The sequence below is a fragment of the Bombina bombina genome, chromosome 1 (assembly GCF_027579735.1).
Source record: "Bombina bombina isolate aBomBom1 chromosome 1, aBomBom1.pri, whole genome shotgun sequence".
In the NCBI taxonomy this organism is placed as follows: Eukaryota; Metazoa; Chordata; class Amphibia; order Anura; family Bombinatoridae; genus Bombina; species Bombina bombina.
Genome location: NC_069499.1, coordinates 1097356122 through 1097375261, shown reverse-complemented (window position 1 = coordinate 1097375261; position 19140 = coordinate 1097356122). Strand labels below are relative to the sequence as shown.

At 37.7% G+C, this 19140-nt stretch overlaps 1 protein-coding gene across 1 annotated transcript in view; it reads left to right on the top strand.

Moving 5' to 3' along the window:
* LOC128642528 (arf-GAP with SH3 domain, ANK repeat and PH domain-containing protein 2) overlaps positions 1-19140 on the top strand; it is a 431344-nt gene that overhangs the window by 349485 nt on the left and 62719 nt on the right. Inside the window, exon 22 of the mRNA XM_053695331.1 lies at positions 9737-9962. Within this exon, the coding sequence (XP_053551306.1) occupies positions 9737-9962 (226 nt within the window). The remainder of the gene's footprint in view (positions 1-9736; positions 9963-19140) is intronic.

Below are 19140 nucleotides of genomic sequence, written 5' to 3'. Positions count from 1 at the left end.
TAGTGCTTTTCCTAATGTATGACATTGTTGCAAAATGGCTGCCATATAGTGCTGCAGACATGTGTACACTCCTGAACTAACCTACCTGCATTTCAACAAATGATAACAAGAGAACAAAGAATATTTTATAATATAATTAAATTGGGAAGTTGATTAAATAGTATGTTCTATCTGAATAATGAAAGAAACATTTTAAGTTTTATGTCCCTTTAAAGAAATTACTTTTTTTATTTATAATTATGGTCACTAAATTGAAAGTACTTTTTAAGAAACCTGAGCTATTCCAATAAATATTAAAGTTTACATTTCTCTCTGGATGGCAGTAATGGTCAATGGACCTTCTGATCTCACCTATAATAAAAAAAAAAAAATCCCATGCAATTAAGAAAAAAATAATAATCTAATTTAACAATGAAATAGATAATATATTCTAAATATAATGGTTGAATATTCGCCTCATAAAATTATACTATCCAATTAACCCTTAGACCACTAGATCCCCCCAGACCTCCCAAATGCATTTAACCTACACAATGCCCTATACCATTCACTTCTATCCCAAAAAAAACCCTACTGATATTTCAGTAAGGAAAAATAGATACACCTGTAGCACTGATTGCCAATTTATACTATAAAATGATTTATTAAAGTTGTAGAATACAAGCATTGAAGAAATGAACAAGTGATCAAACATTATTTGTACAATATGTGACAATAGATATTGATTGAGAAAGTATACTAAATTAAAATAAGTTACAGCTGATAATAATACACTATTATTATCATTAATAACTATTAATTAAAATTGTGTTCAAATAATCATGTGTTGTTATTTAATATTCACTGTATAAATATCAACAAGATTTAATATTACTGGCTGCTTACAATATATATATATATATATATATATATATATATATATATATATATATATATATATATATATATATACACACACACACATATATATACAAACTGATATATAAATTTCAATTTTCCAATTTATCTGTTGTACCTTTGAAAAAAATGAAAATAAATTTAATTTAATAAATTTACCCGCTATGTGCCTCAAATCATATTAGCCTATGCCTTTTTACTATAATTATATTGCATTTCACATTTCAGGTGTAGTTCTTACCATTACAAATTAAAAATATTGCAGTATCTAAAAAGAATAATATAATAATTTCCAATGGTTTACACATATGAAAACTCCAGTGTAATCAATTAATTTTGTTGCATTCCCTTAATCGTATGTAAAAGGAATACCCAAATAAGTATTCATGAAAACTGCACTTGTAACTCTACCGGATGGTATTGAGTTTATTTATTGTAGTTTAGAAGCAATGGATAAATATGACTATTATATGACCCAGTCATTAATTATTTATTAATTTGCTTGAAATAAATGAAGAAATAGCATTAAGTTAGGTAAATTTCTCATGCTTTCTATTGTTATAACTTAAGCCACCTGCTATTAATTGGCTGTAAATCATCTAGCGTGGTATGCTTATAATTCCCGCACAGTAACAAAGTTGTTATATTGTCCATTCTGTCAAACAATACTGGTGTAACTTCATCAAAACCCTAACTGATACAGTAACCTTAAAGTAGCCAGACCCTCAACCCCCACAAAGGGACCATCGATTAATCATTATTAATGTACCCCTTGCATTTGCTAATTGGCCCACTTTCTTAACCCCAACACAGATCAAGACCACCCAGAATTGCCAATGCCTCACCCTAAAGACTCCCTACAACATGAAGGTTCTTAATTTGATCATAGTTCCAGCAATTATCAGTTCATTCTTTAATCTGTGTAAAAACATGAATCTATTTAACCTTAACAAGTTTTTTTTTATCTTTTTTTACCTTGGTTCTTTTTTGCCTCACATTGCACTTTTCCCTTTGCACCAATTGACAATTGAGAAATTTGTGCTTTATTTATAGTGTTTTTTAATACAAAAAAACATCTAATTGATTCAATATTTATTTTTAAATGCATAGAGAAAACTAATTGTGATTTCAAGCCAACCAGAAGCATAGTCAACTACAAACAGGGATTTTGAAAAAAATCTATCATCAGAGCTTTCTTCATTTTTTTTTTAGTTGACACCAAAGAGTTGTTCAAGATACCACACCACAAGATGGTGAAACAAAAAAAAAAACAAGTTAAAATAACAGGACAGATAATGATCATAACCTGAAAAAGTATAAGTACTGATGGCACTACTATATGTATTAATTGATTAGGGATACTGACACTCTAAATAATATTAGGCCTTTATAATATTTTAATGTGACTAAAAGGTGCTAAATATCGAACTCAAACATTGGCTGATTCAGTTTAGGAAACTGAAAAAAGGATATTTAACAAGGACTCATATCATCCCTAATGTCTGTGCACTGCTTGGATCACAATTTTTATTAAAAAATAAACTTTATATTAAAAAAGGATTTGATTTAAAACAATATGCTTGTAGTAGTAAGACCTCATTATAATTATTTCAATATTTATACAGGGAGTGCAGAATTATTAACAAGAACAGGAGGGCAAATGGCAGGTACTCCAATAACCAGATAGGCGCAACTATATTCGGTAAAAAATACAAAACTTTAATGAAAAAATATATTTAAAAATTGTATATAAAATACACAATCAAGCTGGACACAAAGACAGGGGGTGAAAAGACAGGCCTGACGCGTTTCGCGCCCCCTAGTGGCGCTTATTCATAGGCTCGTGCAGAATTATTAGGCAAGTTGTATTTTTGAGGATTAATTTTATTATTGAACAACAACCATGTTCTCAATGAACCCAAAAAACTCATTAATATCAAAGCTGAATATTTTAGTTAGTAGTTTTTAGTTTGTTTTTAGTTTTAGCTATTTTAGGGGGATATCTGTGTGTGCAGGTGACTATTACTGTGCATAATTATTAGGCAACTTAACAAAAAACAAATATATACCCATTTAAATTATTTATTTTTACCAGTGAAACCAATATAACATCTCAACATTCACAAATATACATTTCTGACATTCAAAAACAAAACAAAAACAAATCAGTGACCAATATAGCCACCTTTCTTTGCAAGGACACTCAAAAGCCTGCCATCCAGGGATTCTGTCAGTGTTTTGATCTGTTCACCATCAACATTGCGTACAGCAGCAACCACAGCCTCCCAGACACTGTTCAGAGAGGTGTACTGTTTTCCCTCCTTGTAAATCTCACATTTGATGATGGACCACAGGTTCTCAATGGGGTTCAGATCAGGTGAACAAGGAGGCCATGTCATTAGATTTTCTTCTTTTATACCCTTTCTTGCCAGCCACGCTGTGGAGTACTTGGACGCGTGTGATGGAGCATTGTCCTGCATGAAAATCATGTTTTTCTTGAAGGATGCAGACTTCTTCCTGTACCACTGCTTGAAGAAGGTGTCTTCCAGAAACTGGCAGTAGGACTGGGAGTTGAGCTTGACTCCATCCTCAACCCGAAAAGGCCCCACAAGCTCATCTTTGATGATACCAGCCCAAACTAGTACTCCACCTCCACCTTGCTGGCGTCTGAGTCAGACTGGAGCTCTCTGCCCTTTACCAATCCAGCTACGGGCCAATCCATCTGGCCCATCAAGACTCACTCTCATTTCATTAGTCCATAAAACCTTAGAAAAATCAGTCTTTAGATATTTCTTGGCCCAGTCTTGACGTTTCAGCTTGTGTGTCTTGTTCAGTGGTGGTCGTCTTTCAGCCTTTCTTACCTTGGCCATGTCTCTGAGTATTGCACACCTTGTGCTTTTGGGCACTCCAGTGATGTTGCAGCTCTGAAATATGGATAAACAAAAAGGGGAGACAATGGCACTACTCAGTTTATTAAAGTGTTTTTTACATTCCCCTACTAATTCGTATAGTGATGAGTATGCTTAGTATTTGTATACTCAAATATAATATGTCTGATAGGGATAGGTGCTTGTACCTTTAAGTAACTTTTACAGAAAATCAGTAAGAGACTGAAAAAAGGGGTACAAATGTAGCACTCAGTGAATGTATTTGTGTATCACAGGAGGTGAAAAGAAATATAAAATGTAACTTTTATTAGATCAAATTAAAAACAGGGGATTTACAAACATTTTTTTTTAAAAGATAGAAATTTGGATCCACTACCTATTCGCCAGATAATATCGTTACTGGCTAGTAGAGACACACACCCACGTTAGGTTAATGTATGGTCTCCTTATAAATCAAATGACAAGGCTATCCCTTGGTATATTATTCTGAGTACAGATAATCTATTATTCGTGTAGGTTTAAATAAACAATCTGGCCTTGCAGAACTTGACTCAATAAAATGTGATTTTAAATAAATATTATGTTACCCACAATACTCTAGAAAGTAAGAGGTTTTGTAACCTCTTTGTTATTACCCGTTATTGCCACACAAAATTAAACTTGGGTTTACTTAGGTATTGTGGAAAAGAGTCAGTTTGATATTAGGTTGCCTTTTGTTACCATTTAAATTATCACTGGTACCTATATGGGTTACCTTTCATTACCGTTTTTGTCATTACTGATAAGTATATAGATCCATAGAGGTAAATATTGTGATACCTACGATACTATAGAAAGTAAGAAGTCTGATAAACTCCTTGTTATACCTATTAATACCGTGATGAATTATACTTTGGTTTACATGAGTATCGTTGTAAGGAGTTTACTAATAAACTCTGACAGTTAGTTACCTCATTTGAACCGTTTATTAAATATCACTGTTTAGTATCTAGGTTCAAGGAGATCAGGCCTTTGTATCAATATTGCCTTATAGATACCACTCTATAATACCGTAAATAAAGTTAACCTGGTTTTTTTTATGGCTTTGTAAATATCTTTGGTAATATATTGGTCAAAATAAGTCTGATCCCATATTTGTGTTACCTATGATTAATCAAAGTTTCTAATATAGCCGATATTGCTAGATCGCTTACGCTACACCCCGCAAATGCGGCAAGCAAGATTTTTATACCATTATACTATTATTGCTTTGTCCTTTAAATAAGGTAGTGAGTCAACAAATTAAATTAAAAACAACAGATAAGGAAGGACGGGGGGACGCCACTGACGCGTTTCACCGTGGTGGCTGTATCAAAGGGCAGTCTCACTATGTCTCCGTGAGATTTAAATACCCTTTAGTGTTCGCAGATTGGCTGTTAGAGAGGGCCTTGCTTGTATCAATGGATTTGATTGGTCATAACAGTAGGTGTGTAACAGAAGACACACATTCATTGGTTCGTTTGCCATGGTCATTAATTTCTGTTTGCATTACAAATATTATTATCTACTTCGATGTTATTATCATTGAGTTTGATCATAAACTCATCCAGATCTGGTTTGGATCCTTCCCAGATAAAGAGGATATCATCAATGTAGCGAATCCAGAGTGGTATTTGTTCCATTTGGGTGGCATTGATGTCTGAACACAGACACAGATTTTTTATCTTTCTTTGGCCTAGAAAAAATATCACTAGGAATTAGAGGAGGAGACCTAGAAGATGCATTACTCCAGGCAGAATGCAAATGGATTTATTTGCTTAATTCTGTTAACCCATATGGTCTTAATGAGAATAACAACTACTATGTATTTTTGCCTAAATAAGAGCATCACACAGAACTATAGAAGGATATCTTAGTTCAATATGTCAATGGATTAAAATCAGAAGATCCCTTATAAAAATGTATCATCTTTAAGGAGGTGAACTAATTTAATGTTAATTCTATCATTTCATAGGGGTATATCACTCTATCATCTCATAAGGGTATATCACTAAAAGGTACTATATACACACCCTTATAATAGAATATACATAAGTTTCATATATGGATCCTATTTTTTTATTTAAAAATTTTAATTTAAGTACAATTAAGTTTTCACTATCACACTATTTTATTTAATATTACTCCAATCACTGACCACAATTTATTCCATAGGGTCACTATACATTCAGCACTTCATGCTATGTACATTTTCACAATATGTTCTGCACAGCAAAAAACTTATAAAAAATGCTTCCCAAAAAATGTTTCATTTATTGATTATCTTTTAAGTTACACACTAACTCAATAGTTTCACATATTATTTTCATAAGCAGCATCCAACATTCACCATTATTATTTCTTTATTTAATGATAGTTAGACACTAACACAAATTTCACGTTTTTTTTAACTCACTTTTAATTTATTCTTTTTTTCACTTTATTGCTTCACTTTGTCACGAGATTCATGTTAAAATATCATAATAATACAAATATTAGAAAGTAGGAAGTCTTTCAACATATAATAGAAAGATATGTAACCCAAATAAAATGACAAGCAAGTTCATGGTATGCTTTTAAATAGACAAGATGATAGATATTAGCCATTACGAATATCGCAATCCTAAATAGAAAGTTAAAATCAATATAGGATGTATCCAAAACATCAATATGTAATACATTTAATCTATAAGAAAATGTGATTACTAATTCATCATAGCTATTAAATAGGATACAGGATAAATAATATAGAATGAGCTCCGAGTGACACAATGATGGACAGGTCTGTTATCCAATGAAAGCTTGACAGCGAAGCCAAATAATAAAGATGACGTTAGTCTGACTAATCTGACATGCACGCTAGACAGAAAGTTCCTGTAGACCAATCATCACTCGTGTCTCGTTCTTTCCAATCGGACCTACTATGATTGACAGACTCGGCAACCAATAACAAAAGGCTACGATGACGATCAACGTAATCAATTAACACTCATATACAAACTAATATGTGATACATGCTTTAAATTTTCTATTAGGCACAATAAGACCACGCGGCTGACTAGATAGCATTGTCAAATCGAAGTAGATAATAATATTTGTAATGCAAACAGAAATTAATGACCATGGCAAACGAACCAATCAATGTGTGTCTTCTGTTACACACCTACTGTTATGACCAATCAAATCCATTGATACAAGCAAGGCCCTCTCTAACAGCCAATCTGCGAACACTAAAGGGTATTTAAATCTCACGGAGACATAGTGAGACTGCCCTTTGATACAGCCACCACGGCGAAACGCGTCAGTGGCGTCCCCCCGTCCTTCCTTATCTGTTGTTTTTAATTTAATTTGTTGACTCACTACCTTATTTAAATGACAAAGCAATAATAGTATAATGGTATAAAAATCTTGCTTGCCGCATTTGCGCGGTGTAGCGTAAGCGATCTAGCAATATCGGCTATATTAGAAACTTTGATTAATCATAGGTAACACAAATATGGGATCAGACTTATTTTGACCAATATATTACCAAAGATATTTACAAAGCCATAGAAAAAACCAGGTTAACTTTATTTACGGTATTATAGAGTGGTATCTATAAGGCAATATTGATACAAAGGCCTGATCTCCTTGAACCTAGATACTAAACAGTGATATTTAATAAACGGTTCAAATGAGGTAACTAACTGTCAGAGTTTATTAGTAAACTCCTTACAACGATACTCATGTAAACCAAAGTATAATTCATCACGGTATTAATAGGTATAACAAGGAGTTTATCAGACTTCTTACTTTCTATAGTATCGTAGGTATCACAATATTTACCTCTATGGATCTATATACTTATCAGTAATGACAAAAACGGTAATGAAAGGTAACCCATATAGGTACCAGTGATAATTTAAATGGTAACAAAAGGCAACCTAATATCAAACTGACTCTTTTCCACAATACCTAAGTAAACCCAAGTTTAATTTTGTGTGGCAATAACGGGTAATAACAAAGAGGTTACAAAACCTCTTACTTTCTAGAGTATTGTGGGTAACATAATATTTATTTAAAATCACATTTTATTAAGTCAAGTTCTGCAAGGCCAGATTGTTTATTTAAACCTACACGAATAATAGATTATCTGTACTCAGAATAATATACCAAGGGATAGCCTTGTCATTTGATTTATAAGGAGACCATACATTAACCTAATGTGGGTGTGTGTCTCTACTAGCCAGTAACGATATTATCTGGCGAATAGGTAGTGGATCCAAATTTCTATCTTTTAAAAAAAAAAAAATGTTTGTAAATCCCCTGTTTTTAATTTGATCTAATAAAAGTTACATTTTATATTTCTTTTCACCTCCTGTGATACACAAATACATTCACTGAGTGCTACATTTGTACCCCTTTTTTCAGTCTCTTACTGATTTTCTGTAAAAGCTCTGAAATATGGCCAAACTGGTGGCAAGTGGCATCTTGGCAGCTGCACGCTTGACTTTTCTCAGTTCATGGGCAGTTATTTTGCGCCTTGGTTTTTCCACACGCTTCTTGCGACCCTGTTGACTATTTTGAATGAAACGCTTGATTGTTCGATGATCACGCTTCAGAAGCTTTGCAATTTTAAGAGTGCTGTATCCCTCTGCAAGATATCTCACTATTTTTGACTTTTCTGAGCCTGTCAAGTCCTTCTTTTGACCCATTTTGCCAAAGGAAAGGAAGTTGCCTAATAATTATGCACACCTGATATAGGGTGTTGATGTCATTAGACCACACCCCTTCTCATTACAGAGATGCACATCACCTAATATGCTTAATTGGTAGTAGGCTTTCGAGCCTATACAGCTTGGAGTAAGACAACATGCATAAAGAGGATTATGTGGTCAAAATACTAATTTGCCTAATAATTCTGCACTCCCTGTATATGACCCACCATGAGGTCACTTTTTCTAGTATATTTGAAACTGGACCAGTCAGAGTTTATAATATAAAATACTTTTTTAGTTGAAATTCCTATATAAATGTACAACTATTATGTAGTACAGCTATATATTTATAAACTACAGCTTGTGCTATTTGTCAGTTATAATTTTAAGGTAACACCCTTGCAAGTATATACATTCTCCCCATAATAAATTAGGACATATTTCATTTTTTTTAAATATGAAACAACGCTCTATATTATAAATATTCAGCTTGGTGATAATTTAGACACAATTATTATACTATCTGTGTAGTGAATATCCTAATTAACTAATCTGAATTGATGCTCTGACTGGTCCAGTTTAAAATATACTAGTAAAAGTGACCTCATGGTGGGTCATATATATATATATATATATATAAAAGTTCCAAAAATAGAGGCACACTCTGTGTGCAAAATAGCGTGTTTAATCAAATTTTTACAGAGTTAACGTTTTCAGGCTGTGATGCCCGTCCTCAGACTCCTGAAAGAAAAAACTGTTTTTTCTTTCAGGAGTCTGAGGACGGGCATCACAGCCCGAAAATATTAACGCTGTAAAAATTAAATAAACACGCTTTTTTGCACACGGAGAGTGCCTCTATTTTTGGAACTTTTATATGGATACTCTGAGAGCACCCCGGTATTGGAACACTAAATAGTGAGTGCTGATATTTCTGGGATATATATATATATATATATATATATATAATTATAATTAGGTCTTACTACAGCAAGCATATAGTTTTTAATCAATCCCATTTTTAATGTTTTTTCAAATTACACAAACATTAGGGATGATATGAGTGCTTGTTAAATATCTTCTTTTTCAGTTTCAGTTTATTAAACAGATCATACTCATTGCTTACAGCTAAAAGCCATGAGTTACCAATGTAAATACAATATTTTCCCTTCATTACAATTAATATCCTCTGTTTAATAGGGTTTTATTTATCTTGTATTGTGTCTTCCTCGTTTCCAGTTGGGCCCTGTTAAGAAAGAGAGAACTCTACGTCCATACAGCTGTTTCCAGTCTCCCAGCATCCAGTTCCCAGATAAGGGATCTCCTTCTACATTCTTAAGACGGGCTTCCCAGGTGTCCCAGGACCAGCGGTACGATTCATTTGTAGGACAGCCGTGTGCTGAAAATACAATGATACCAATGGCCCCATTTACACCTCCTCTCCCACCACGCAACCCTATAAGAGGTATGTATGCTAAGCACACTTCCGTTCTTAAAAACCTAGCAAATTCAACAATATAATATGAAATGCAAAATGTGCAAAAGAATACAATGTTGTGTTTTTTTCTGCAGTTATCTTTATCTCCCTGTTTTGAATCAATTATCAATATACATTGTCCTAGTTGTATTTAGTAAAGCTATTTTAGTCTGTTGAATTATATAACATTTACAAAGAATGATAAAAACAGATTAGAAAAAAAAAGTAGTAATCTAGAATAATGATAAAATACATAATTGTAGGCAACATCAGTAGATTATACCAATCAAGAAAACAATTGTTAATCAGTTGCATTCCATTCCTAAAATTTGCAGTATAAAATAATGAATTTAATGAGAGCTGTTCATTGTGTATTTTTTAACATATATTGTATGAAATCGTTTGCCATCTTAAGTTTATTGGCATACACAAGAAAAAAATTATAAGCAGCTCAGAAACCCTTTGTAGTCCAATGTTATTCTAATTAATATGATATAATCTAACACCACTGGCAATTACTTTAAAATAGGGAGGGAAAACACATGCACTGGAGTTAATATCCTTGATAATAAATAATACCATCCTATAGTGAAATAAACAAAACTGTACTCAAGCCAGCAGATACTAATAAGGTCAAAATTGCAAAAAAAAATTGGATTCAAGACAGATCACACATATCTGTAAAAAAAAAAACCTCAGAATTAACCCTAGAGTGGACACTCTATACTTGTGCAAACCCAATCTCAAAAGAGGACTGAGTAAATCATCATGTATACAGATATCAAAAAGTTTGTAAAGTAGTATCCCATACCAAACATAGGTGTAAGTCAGGGGTTTTCAAATCTGTCTTCAGACCTCCCTGACAGGACAGATGTTAAAGATTATGTTGGGTGAGAGCTGCTTAATAACCATGTTTACTAATTAGCTGATTATTTCAGACTAGTCCTAAAGCCTGTGTACACGGGCCATTTTTTGCAGTACAGCGGTCCCACCCCTTGCTCTCTCTCTATCCTCTCTCTATCCTCCCTCTCTTTTTCTCTCTTTCTCCCCTCTCTTTTGCTCTCTCTTTCTCCCCTCTCTTTTGCTCTCTCTCTCCCCTCTCTTTTGCTCTCTCTCCCCCTCTCTTTTGCTCTCTCTCTCCCCCCTCTCTTTTGCTCTCTCTCTCCCCCTCTCTTTTGCTCTCTCTCTCCCCCCTCTCTTTTGCTCTCTCTCCCTCTTTTGCTCTCTCTCTTCCCCCCTCTCGTTTGCTCTCTCTCTCCTCTCATTTGCTCGCTCCTCTCGTTTGCTCTCTCTCCTCTCGTTTGCTCTCTCTCTCTCCTCTCGTTTGCTCTCTCTCCTCTCGTTTGCTCTCTCTCTCCTCTCTTTTCCTGTCTCTCTCCCTCTCTTTTGCGCACTCTCCCCCTCTCTTTTGCGCTCTCTCCCCCTCTCTTTTGTGCTCTCTCCCCCCTCTCTCTTGTGCTCTCTCCCCTTCTCTTTTGTGCTCTCTCCCCCCTCTCTCTTGTGCTCTCTCCTTCCTCTCTTTTGTGCTCTCTCCTTCCTCTCTTTTGTGCTCTCTCCCCCTCTCTTTTGTGCTCTCTCCCCCTATCTTTTGTGCTCTCTCCCCCTATCTTTTGTGCTCTCTCCCCCCTCTCTTTTGTGCTCTCTCCCCCTCTCTTTTGTGCTCTCTCCCCCCTCTCTTTTGTGCTCTCTCCCCCTATCTTTTGTGCTCTCTCCCCCCTCTCTTTTGTGCTCTCTCCCCCCTCTCTTTTGTGCTCTCTCCCCCTCTCTTTTGTGCTCTCTCCCTCCTCTCTTTTGTGCTCTCTCCCCTCTTTTGTGCTTTCTCCCCTCTCTTTTGTGCTTTCTCCCCCTCTCTTTTGTGCTCTGTCCCCCTCTCTTTTGTGCTCTGTTCCCCTCTCTTTTGTGCTCTCTTCCACCCTCTCTTTTGTGCTCTCTTCCACCCTCTCTTTTGTGCTCTCTCCCCCCTCTCTTTTGTGCTCTCCCCCCTCTCTTTTGTGCTCTCTCCCCCCCTCTTTTGTGCTCTCCCCCCTCTCTTTTGTGCTCTTTCCCCCCTCTCTTTTGTGCTTTCTCCCCCCTCTCTTTTGTGCTTTCTCCCCCCTCTCTTTTGTGCTCTCTCCCCCCTCTCGTTTGTGCTCTCTCCACCCTCTCTTTTGTGATCTCTCCCCCCCACTCTTTTGTGATCTCTCCCCCTCTCTTTTGTGCTCTCTCCCCCTCTCTTTTGTGCTCTCTCCCCCTCTCTTTTGTGCTCTCTCCCCTCTCTTTTGTGCTCTCTCCCCCTCTCTTTTGTGCTCTCTCCCCCTCTCTTTTGTGCTCTCTCCCCCCTCTCTTTTGTGCTCTCTCCCCCCCTCTCTTTTGTGCTCTCTCCCCCTCTCTTTTGTGCTCTCTCCTCCCTCTCTTTTGCGCTCTCTCCCCCTCTCTTTTGTGCTCTCTCCCCCTCTCTTTTGTGCTCTCTCCCCCTCTCTTTTGTGCTCTCTCCCCCTCTCTTTTGTGCTCTCTCCCCCTCTCTTTTGTGCTCTCTCCCCCTCTCTTTTGCTGTCTCTCTCACTCTCTTTATCCCCCCTCTTCTGCTGCTCTCTCTATCCCCTCTTTTTAGAGCTCTCAGTCTCACTGACTGCAGTCGGTATCTGGCCGCATCTGGCCCCGCCCGCACCTGCCCCGCCTGTGTCATGCCCGTCCACGCTCACACCGCAACCGCCCGGCCACGCCCACTCCACCACACGCGACACCAGATGCCAGGAGGAGGTCAGTTGGAAGGCCAGGTGTGTTTGTCCTCGCGCACAGTCTCTGCTGCGCATGACAGCTTTGGACAAACACACTTGGCCTTTTATTATATAGGATAACCTGAAAATCTGGCCTGTTAGGGAGGCCTGAGGACAGTTTGAAAACCCCTGTTGTAAGTAAAAGATTTGATGAACATTGTTCTCACACAAAGCTGATATAGCCAGGGATTAGCACACAGTCCAGGTATTATATCCTAAAAGGAAATCCCCTCACCTAGGCACCCAGCCTCTGAGAGGTCACACCTCTCTCCCAGGAAGCTTGCCACCGAGGGAATAAAAATGGAAAGATCTCACCATATTATGTGTGTCTATGTTGTCCCTGGTTAAACCATCAGTCCGGCAGCTTCCAGACAGGTATGGTCACGAGTGCCATTCCAGGAGTGAAAAAACTCATATATATATATATATATATATATATATATATATATATATATATACACTTTTGTTTTTCTTCAATGAACAAGCAGTTCATGATTGAATTAATACTAGAGATTTTTTTTAAAGGTAAAATATAACAGTAATAATGTTCTTGTCTTAATTATACTGATTTTATCTGTTCTGTCCTAAGTTTTTAAGTGATTCTCTATTTTCTTCCTGTGCAAGTTTACTTCAGATGCTGACATTACAAATAGCACTATGTATGGTGCAGGTACCAGAGTCAGTCACAAAAGGCCAGAATAGACATTGACAGTGATAACTTTAGCACCTCCATAGTGGCAATGACATCAGATCTCTCTTTACACATCAGACCAGTAATAGTGCACCTTATAATATTGACTACAATAAACCCAGATTTCTTCTAAGCACTGCTAATACTACACCCAGAAGCTCTTGGGGATCAAAAAGCTGCACACCAGCAAATTACAAATTCTTTATATTATGTTTAGGCTCTAAGAGACACAACAAACAGATAGCGTTTCGGACATAAGCCTTAATTCATGTGATGTGGTTAAGCATCTGCTTGTTGTGTGTTTTGAGTCTAAATAAATATAAAGAATTTTTAATTCACTGTTTTTTTAACAATACCAAGAACATATAAAGATAACTTTAATTTCCTTCCTAAGATAGGGTGAGTCCACGGCTTCATTCCTTACTGTTGGGAAATAAGACACCTGGCCACAAGGAGAAGGCAAAGACACCACAGCCAAAGGCTTAAATATCCCTCCCATTTCCCAGTCATTCTTTGCCTTTTGTCACGTTAGGAGGTGGCAGAGAAATGTCAGAAGATTCAGAAAGTCCGGTAAAAGGGTATCTGCCCTTCGAGATAGGACAGGAGATTTTAAGTAGTCATGTCAACCTCTCAGTGAGAGTATTGATGAAAGTTAGAGTCTGGAGATGCAGGGAAAGTTTTTCTGCGAAACCATTCAGACGACTGCTAACAGCTCCTTAGCAATCAGTGTTGACGAGTTTCACTGCCTGCTTTCTTTCCCTCAAATCCATGTCAGGAGCGCTGCTATAAGACTGTCACACCTGAGAGACTGTGTTCTGTTCCACACCATGGATCCTGGAGGTAAGATTGTTTCAATTTTTACACATAAAATGCTATAACAGGGTCACAGTGTGGCTCATTTATACCTTGATAGGATCCAAGGTTAATATCTTCTGAAAGGGTTTTATTGAACAGTTGGGGTTAATTAATCAGTGTATTAATTATATACATGCTGCTTTGTGTGAATTTTTTTCCTAGACTGATAGACTGTGTGTTTTTGGCTGGAACAAACAGGTTTCACTTTTAAGTTTCACTTTTGTTTTTGAAAGTGTTGCACAGCTCCTATTACTTGCTGTACTTGTAATAACAAGAAGTACCGTCTTGAACTCCATGTGACCAGGTGTGGTCTATGTTCATTTCCTATATTCAAAGGCCTCCGGCTGAGACTTGAACCTGAGGAGAGCGTTTCCTCTGTTAACTGTCTGGGTCTAGGAGGTGGTGAGTGCCCCAGCCATTAGGAGTATAAAGGTGCAGTTTTCTATAATAAAAAACATTTTTATGTGTGTCCTTCTGTGGGTATAACCTAAGCTATGGAGGACTCTGACATGTTAGAAGGTACTTCTTCTCTACTAAATCATACCTTTTTATATTGTGAGGAAGCCATGGTTTTCCCACCGACTGAATTATGTTCTGCATGCCTTAACGGGACACTGAACCCAAATTTTTCTTTCGTGATTCAGATAGAGCATGCAATTTTAAGCAATTTTCTAATTTACACCTATTATCAATTTTTCTTTGTTCGCTTGCTATCTTTATTTGAAAAAGAAGGCATCTAAGCTTTTTTTTAATTCAGAACTCTGGACAGCACTTTTTTATTGGTGGATGAATTTATCCACCAATCAGCAAAAACAACCCAGGTTGTTAATCAAAAATGGGCCGGCATCTAAACTTACATTCTTGCATTTAAAAAAAAAATACCAAGAGAATGAAGAAAATTTGATAATAGGAGTAAATTAGAAAGTTGCTTAAAATTCCATGCTCTGTCTGAATCATGAAAGAAAAAAATTGGATTCAGTGTCCCTTTAACACTGTTATAAAGTCTAAGAAGGCACACAAGCCTGCTAAGGCTCTTAGTCCCTCTGAGCCGTCTACCACTCAGGACTCGGCATCCCGTGAGATTACTACCCTTGCTACATTATCCACTCTACATGCAGTTCCCTGTAGCAAATCTAATCCTCCATCCGGAGGGGGCCTTCTTCCTGTGTCTGCAGCCCTCATTTGCGTTTTTTATTAAAGGAGGTTCTGTCTACATTAGAGGATCCAGAGACCGTGCTGCCTGAAGAACCTATGATACCTAAATTAGACAGAGTTTACAAAGACAGGAAAGTTCCTTTGATTTTTCATGTGCCGGTTAAGATGATGAACATTATTAAGAACGAATGGGAAAGAATTGGTTCTTCCTTTTCCCCCTCGTCTACTTTTAAAAAGTTGTTCCCTGTTCCGGACTCTCAACTGGATTTGTGGGGCTCCATTCCTAAGGTGGATGGTGCTATCTCTACGGTTGCTAAACGTACTACTATACCTTTGAGGATAGTTCTTCGTTCAGAGATCCAATGGATAAGAAAATGGAAACCTTTCTGAGAAAGATGTTTCAACCGGCAGCTGCAGTTGCCGCGGTTGCCGGAGTGGCTACTTACTGGTTGGACTCTTTATCGGAACTCATTGAGTCTCCCCTCAAGGATATTCAAGATAAAATAATTACGCCTAGATTTAGAGTTCTGCGTTAGCCGTCCAAACCAGCGTTAGGGGGTCCTAACGCTGGTTTTTACCGCCCGCTGGTATTTAGAGTCAGTCATGAAAGGGTCTAACGCTCACTTTCCAGCAGCGACTTTTCCATACCGCAGATCCCCCTACGCCAATTGCGTATCCTATCTTTTCAATGGGATCTTTCTAACGCCGGTATTTAGAGTCTTGGCTGAAGTGAGCGTTAGAAATCTAGCTTTCTGGGCTAACGCCGGTTCATAAAGCTCTTAACTACTGTGCTCTAAAGTACACTAACACCCATAAACTACCTATGCACCCCTAAACAGAGGTCCCCCCACATCGCAGCCACTCTATTAAATTTTTTTAACCCCTAATCCGCCGATCGCAAACCGCCGCCACCTACATTATCCCTATTTACCCCTAATCTGCTGCCCCTAACATCGCCGACCCCTACATAATATTTATTAACCCCTAATCTGCCCCCCCAACGTCGCCGCTACCTACCTTCAATTATTAACACCTAATCTGCCGACCGGACCTCACCGCTACTCTAATAAATGTATTAACCCCTAATCCGCCTCACTCCCGCCTCAAAAACCCTATAATAAATAGTATTAACCCCTAATCTGCCCTCCCTAACATCGCCGACACCTAACTTCAAGTATTAACCCCTAATCTGCCGACCACTTTTTCCTACCTTAATTCCGATTGGCTGATAGAATCCTATCAGCCAATCGGAATTCGAGGGACGCCATATTGGATGACGTCCCTTAAAGGAACCTTCATTCATCGTTAGTCCGTCGGTGAAGAAGAGCGGGGCCATCTTCAAGCTCCGCGTCGGCTGCTTGAAGATGGTCCCGCTCCGTGCCGGATGGAAGAAGATAGAAGATGCCGCCTGGATGAAGATGTCTGCCGGTCCAGATGTCCTCTTCTGCCCGGATAGGATGAAGACTTTGGACCCTCTGGAGGAGCTCTTCTTGCCGGATAGGATGAAGACTTCGGACCCTCTTCTGGACGGATTGGTGATACCCGGCGTGGTGAAGACAAGGTAGGGAGATCTTCAGGGGCTTAGTGTTAGGTTTATTTAAGGGGGGTTTGGGTTAGATTAGGGGTATGTGGGTGGTGGGTTGTAATGTTGGGGGGGTATTGTATGTTTTTTTTTTACAGGCAAATGAGCTGTTTACTTTGGGGCATGCCCCGCAAAAGGCTCTTTTAAGAGCTGGTAAGGCAAAATAGCTGTTTTCTTTTTATTTTAGAATAGGGAAGGCATTTTTTTATTTTGTGGGGCTTTGTTATTTTTTTAGGGGGCTTAGAGTAGGTGTAATTAGTTTAAAATTCTTGTAATCTTTTTTATTTTTTGTAATTTAGTGGGGTTTTTTTGTAATTTAGTGTTTGTTTTTTTTGTAATTTAGTGTTTGTTTTTTTTGTAATTTAGTGTTTGTTTTTTTTGTAATTTAGTTTAGTTGATTTAATTGTAGATAATTGTAGATAGTTTATTTAATTAATTTATTGATAGTGTAGTGTTAGGTTTAATTGTAACTTAGGTTAGGATTTATTTTACATGTAATTTTGTAATTATTTTAACTAGGTAACTATTAAATAGTTATTAACTATTTAATAGCTATTGTACCTGGTTAAAATAAATACAAAGTTGCCTGTAAAATAAATATAAATCCTAAAATAGCTACAATATAATTATTATTTATATTGTAGCTATATTAGGGTTTATTTTACAAGTAAGTATTTAGCTTTAAATAAGAATTATTTTATTTCATTAGAATAAAATTATATTTAACTTAGGTTAGGTTTAGACTTAGCTTTAGGGGTTAATACATTTATTAGAGTAGCGGCGAGGTCCGGTCGGCAGATTAGGGGTAAATACTTGAAGTTAGGTGTCGGCGATGTTAGGAAGGGCAGATTAGGGGTTAATACTATTTATTATAGGGTTTTTGAGGCGGGAGTGAGGCGGATTAGGGTTTAATAACTTTATTATAGTAGCGGTGAGGTCCGGTCGGCAAATTAGGGGTTAATAATTGTAGGTAGGTGGCGGCGACGTTGGGGGCGGCAGATTAGGGGTTAATAAATATAACATAGGGGTCGGCAGTGTTAGGGGCAGCAGATTAGGGTTACATAGGGATAACGTAGGTTGCGGCGGTGTACGGAGCGGCAGATTAGGTGTTGAAAAAAATATGCAGGGGTCAGCGATAGCGGGGGCGGCAGATTAGGGGTTAATAAGTGTAAGGTTAGGGGTGTTTAGACTCGGGGTACATGTTAGGGTGTTAGGTGCAGACTTAGAGAGTGTTTCCCCATAGGAAACAATGGGGCTGCGTTAGGAGCTGAACGCTGCTTTTTTGCAGGTGTTAGGTTTTTTTTCAGCTCAAAATGCCCCATTGTTTCCTATGGGGGAATCGTGCACGAGCACGTTTTTGAAGCTGGCCGCGTCCGTAAGCACCGCTGGTATTTAGAGTTGCAGTGGCGGTAAATATGCCTGTACGCTCCCTTTTTGGAGCCTAACGCAGCCCTTCTGACAACTCTAAATACCAGCGGTATTTAAAAGGTGCGGGGGGAAAAAAGCACACGTAGCTAATGCACCCCTTTGGCCACAGAACTCTAAATCTAGGCGTAAGTTAATTATCAGACCTTTAATTCTATCTGTGATGCGAACATGCAAATTATTTGCCTAAATACAAAGGCCTCTGGCTTTGCGATCCTAGCCCGCTGGGCACTCTGGTTGAAGTCTTGGTCTGCGGATATGACTTCTAAGTCCAGACTCCTTTCTCTTCCCTTCAAGGGAAAGATTTTATTTGTTCCAGGCCTGGACTCCATTATTTCTACGGTTACCGGAGGCAAGGGTGCCTTGCTACTGTAAGATAAGAAGAACAAGTCTAAGGTACGACAATCTTCTAATTTTTGTTCCTTTCGTTCTGACAAATCCCAACAACAACAATCCTCCACCAAGCTCGAGCAACCCAAGAGTACTTGGAAGCCTTGAATAAATCCAAGCAGAGAATAAGAAGCCAGCCGAAAACAAATCAGCACGAAGGGGCGGCCCCCGATCTGGGATTGGATCGTGTAGGGGCATACTGTCTCTTTTTTCAGATGCTTGGTTCAAGGACGTACAAGATCCATAGGTCCTGGAGGTGGTATCTCAGGGATAGAAGCTAGGCTTCAAATCTCATCTGCCAAGGGGCAGATT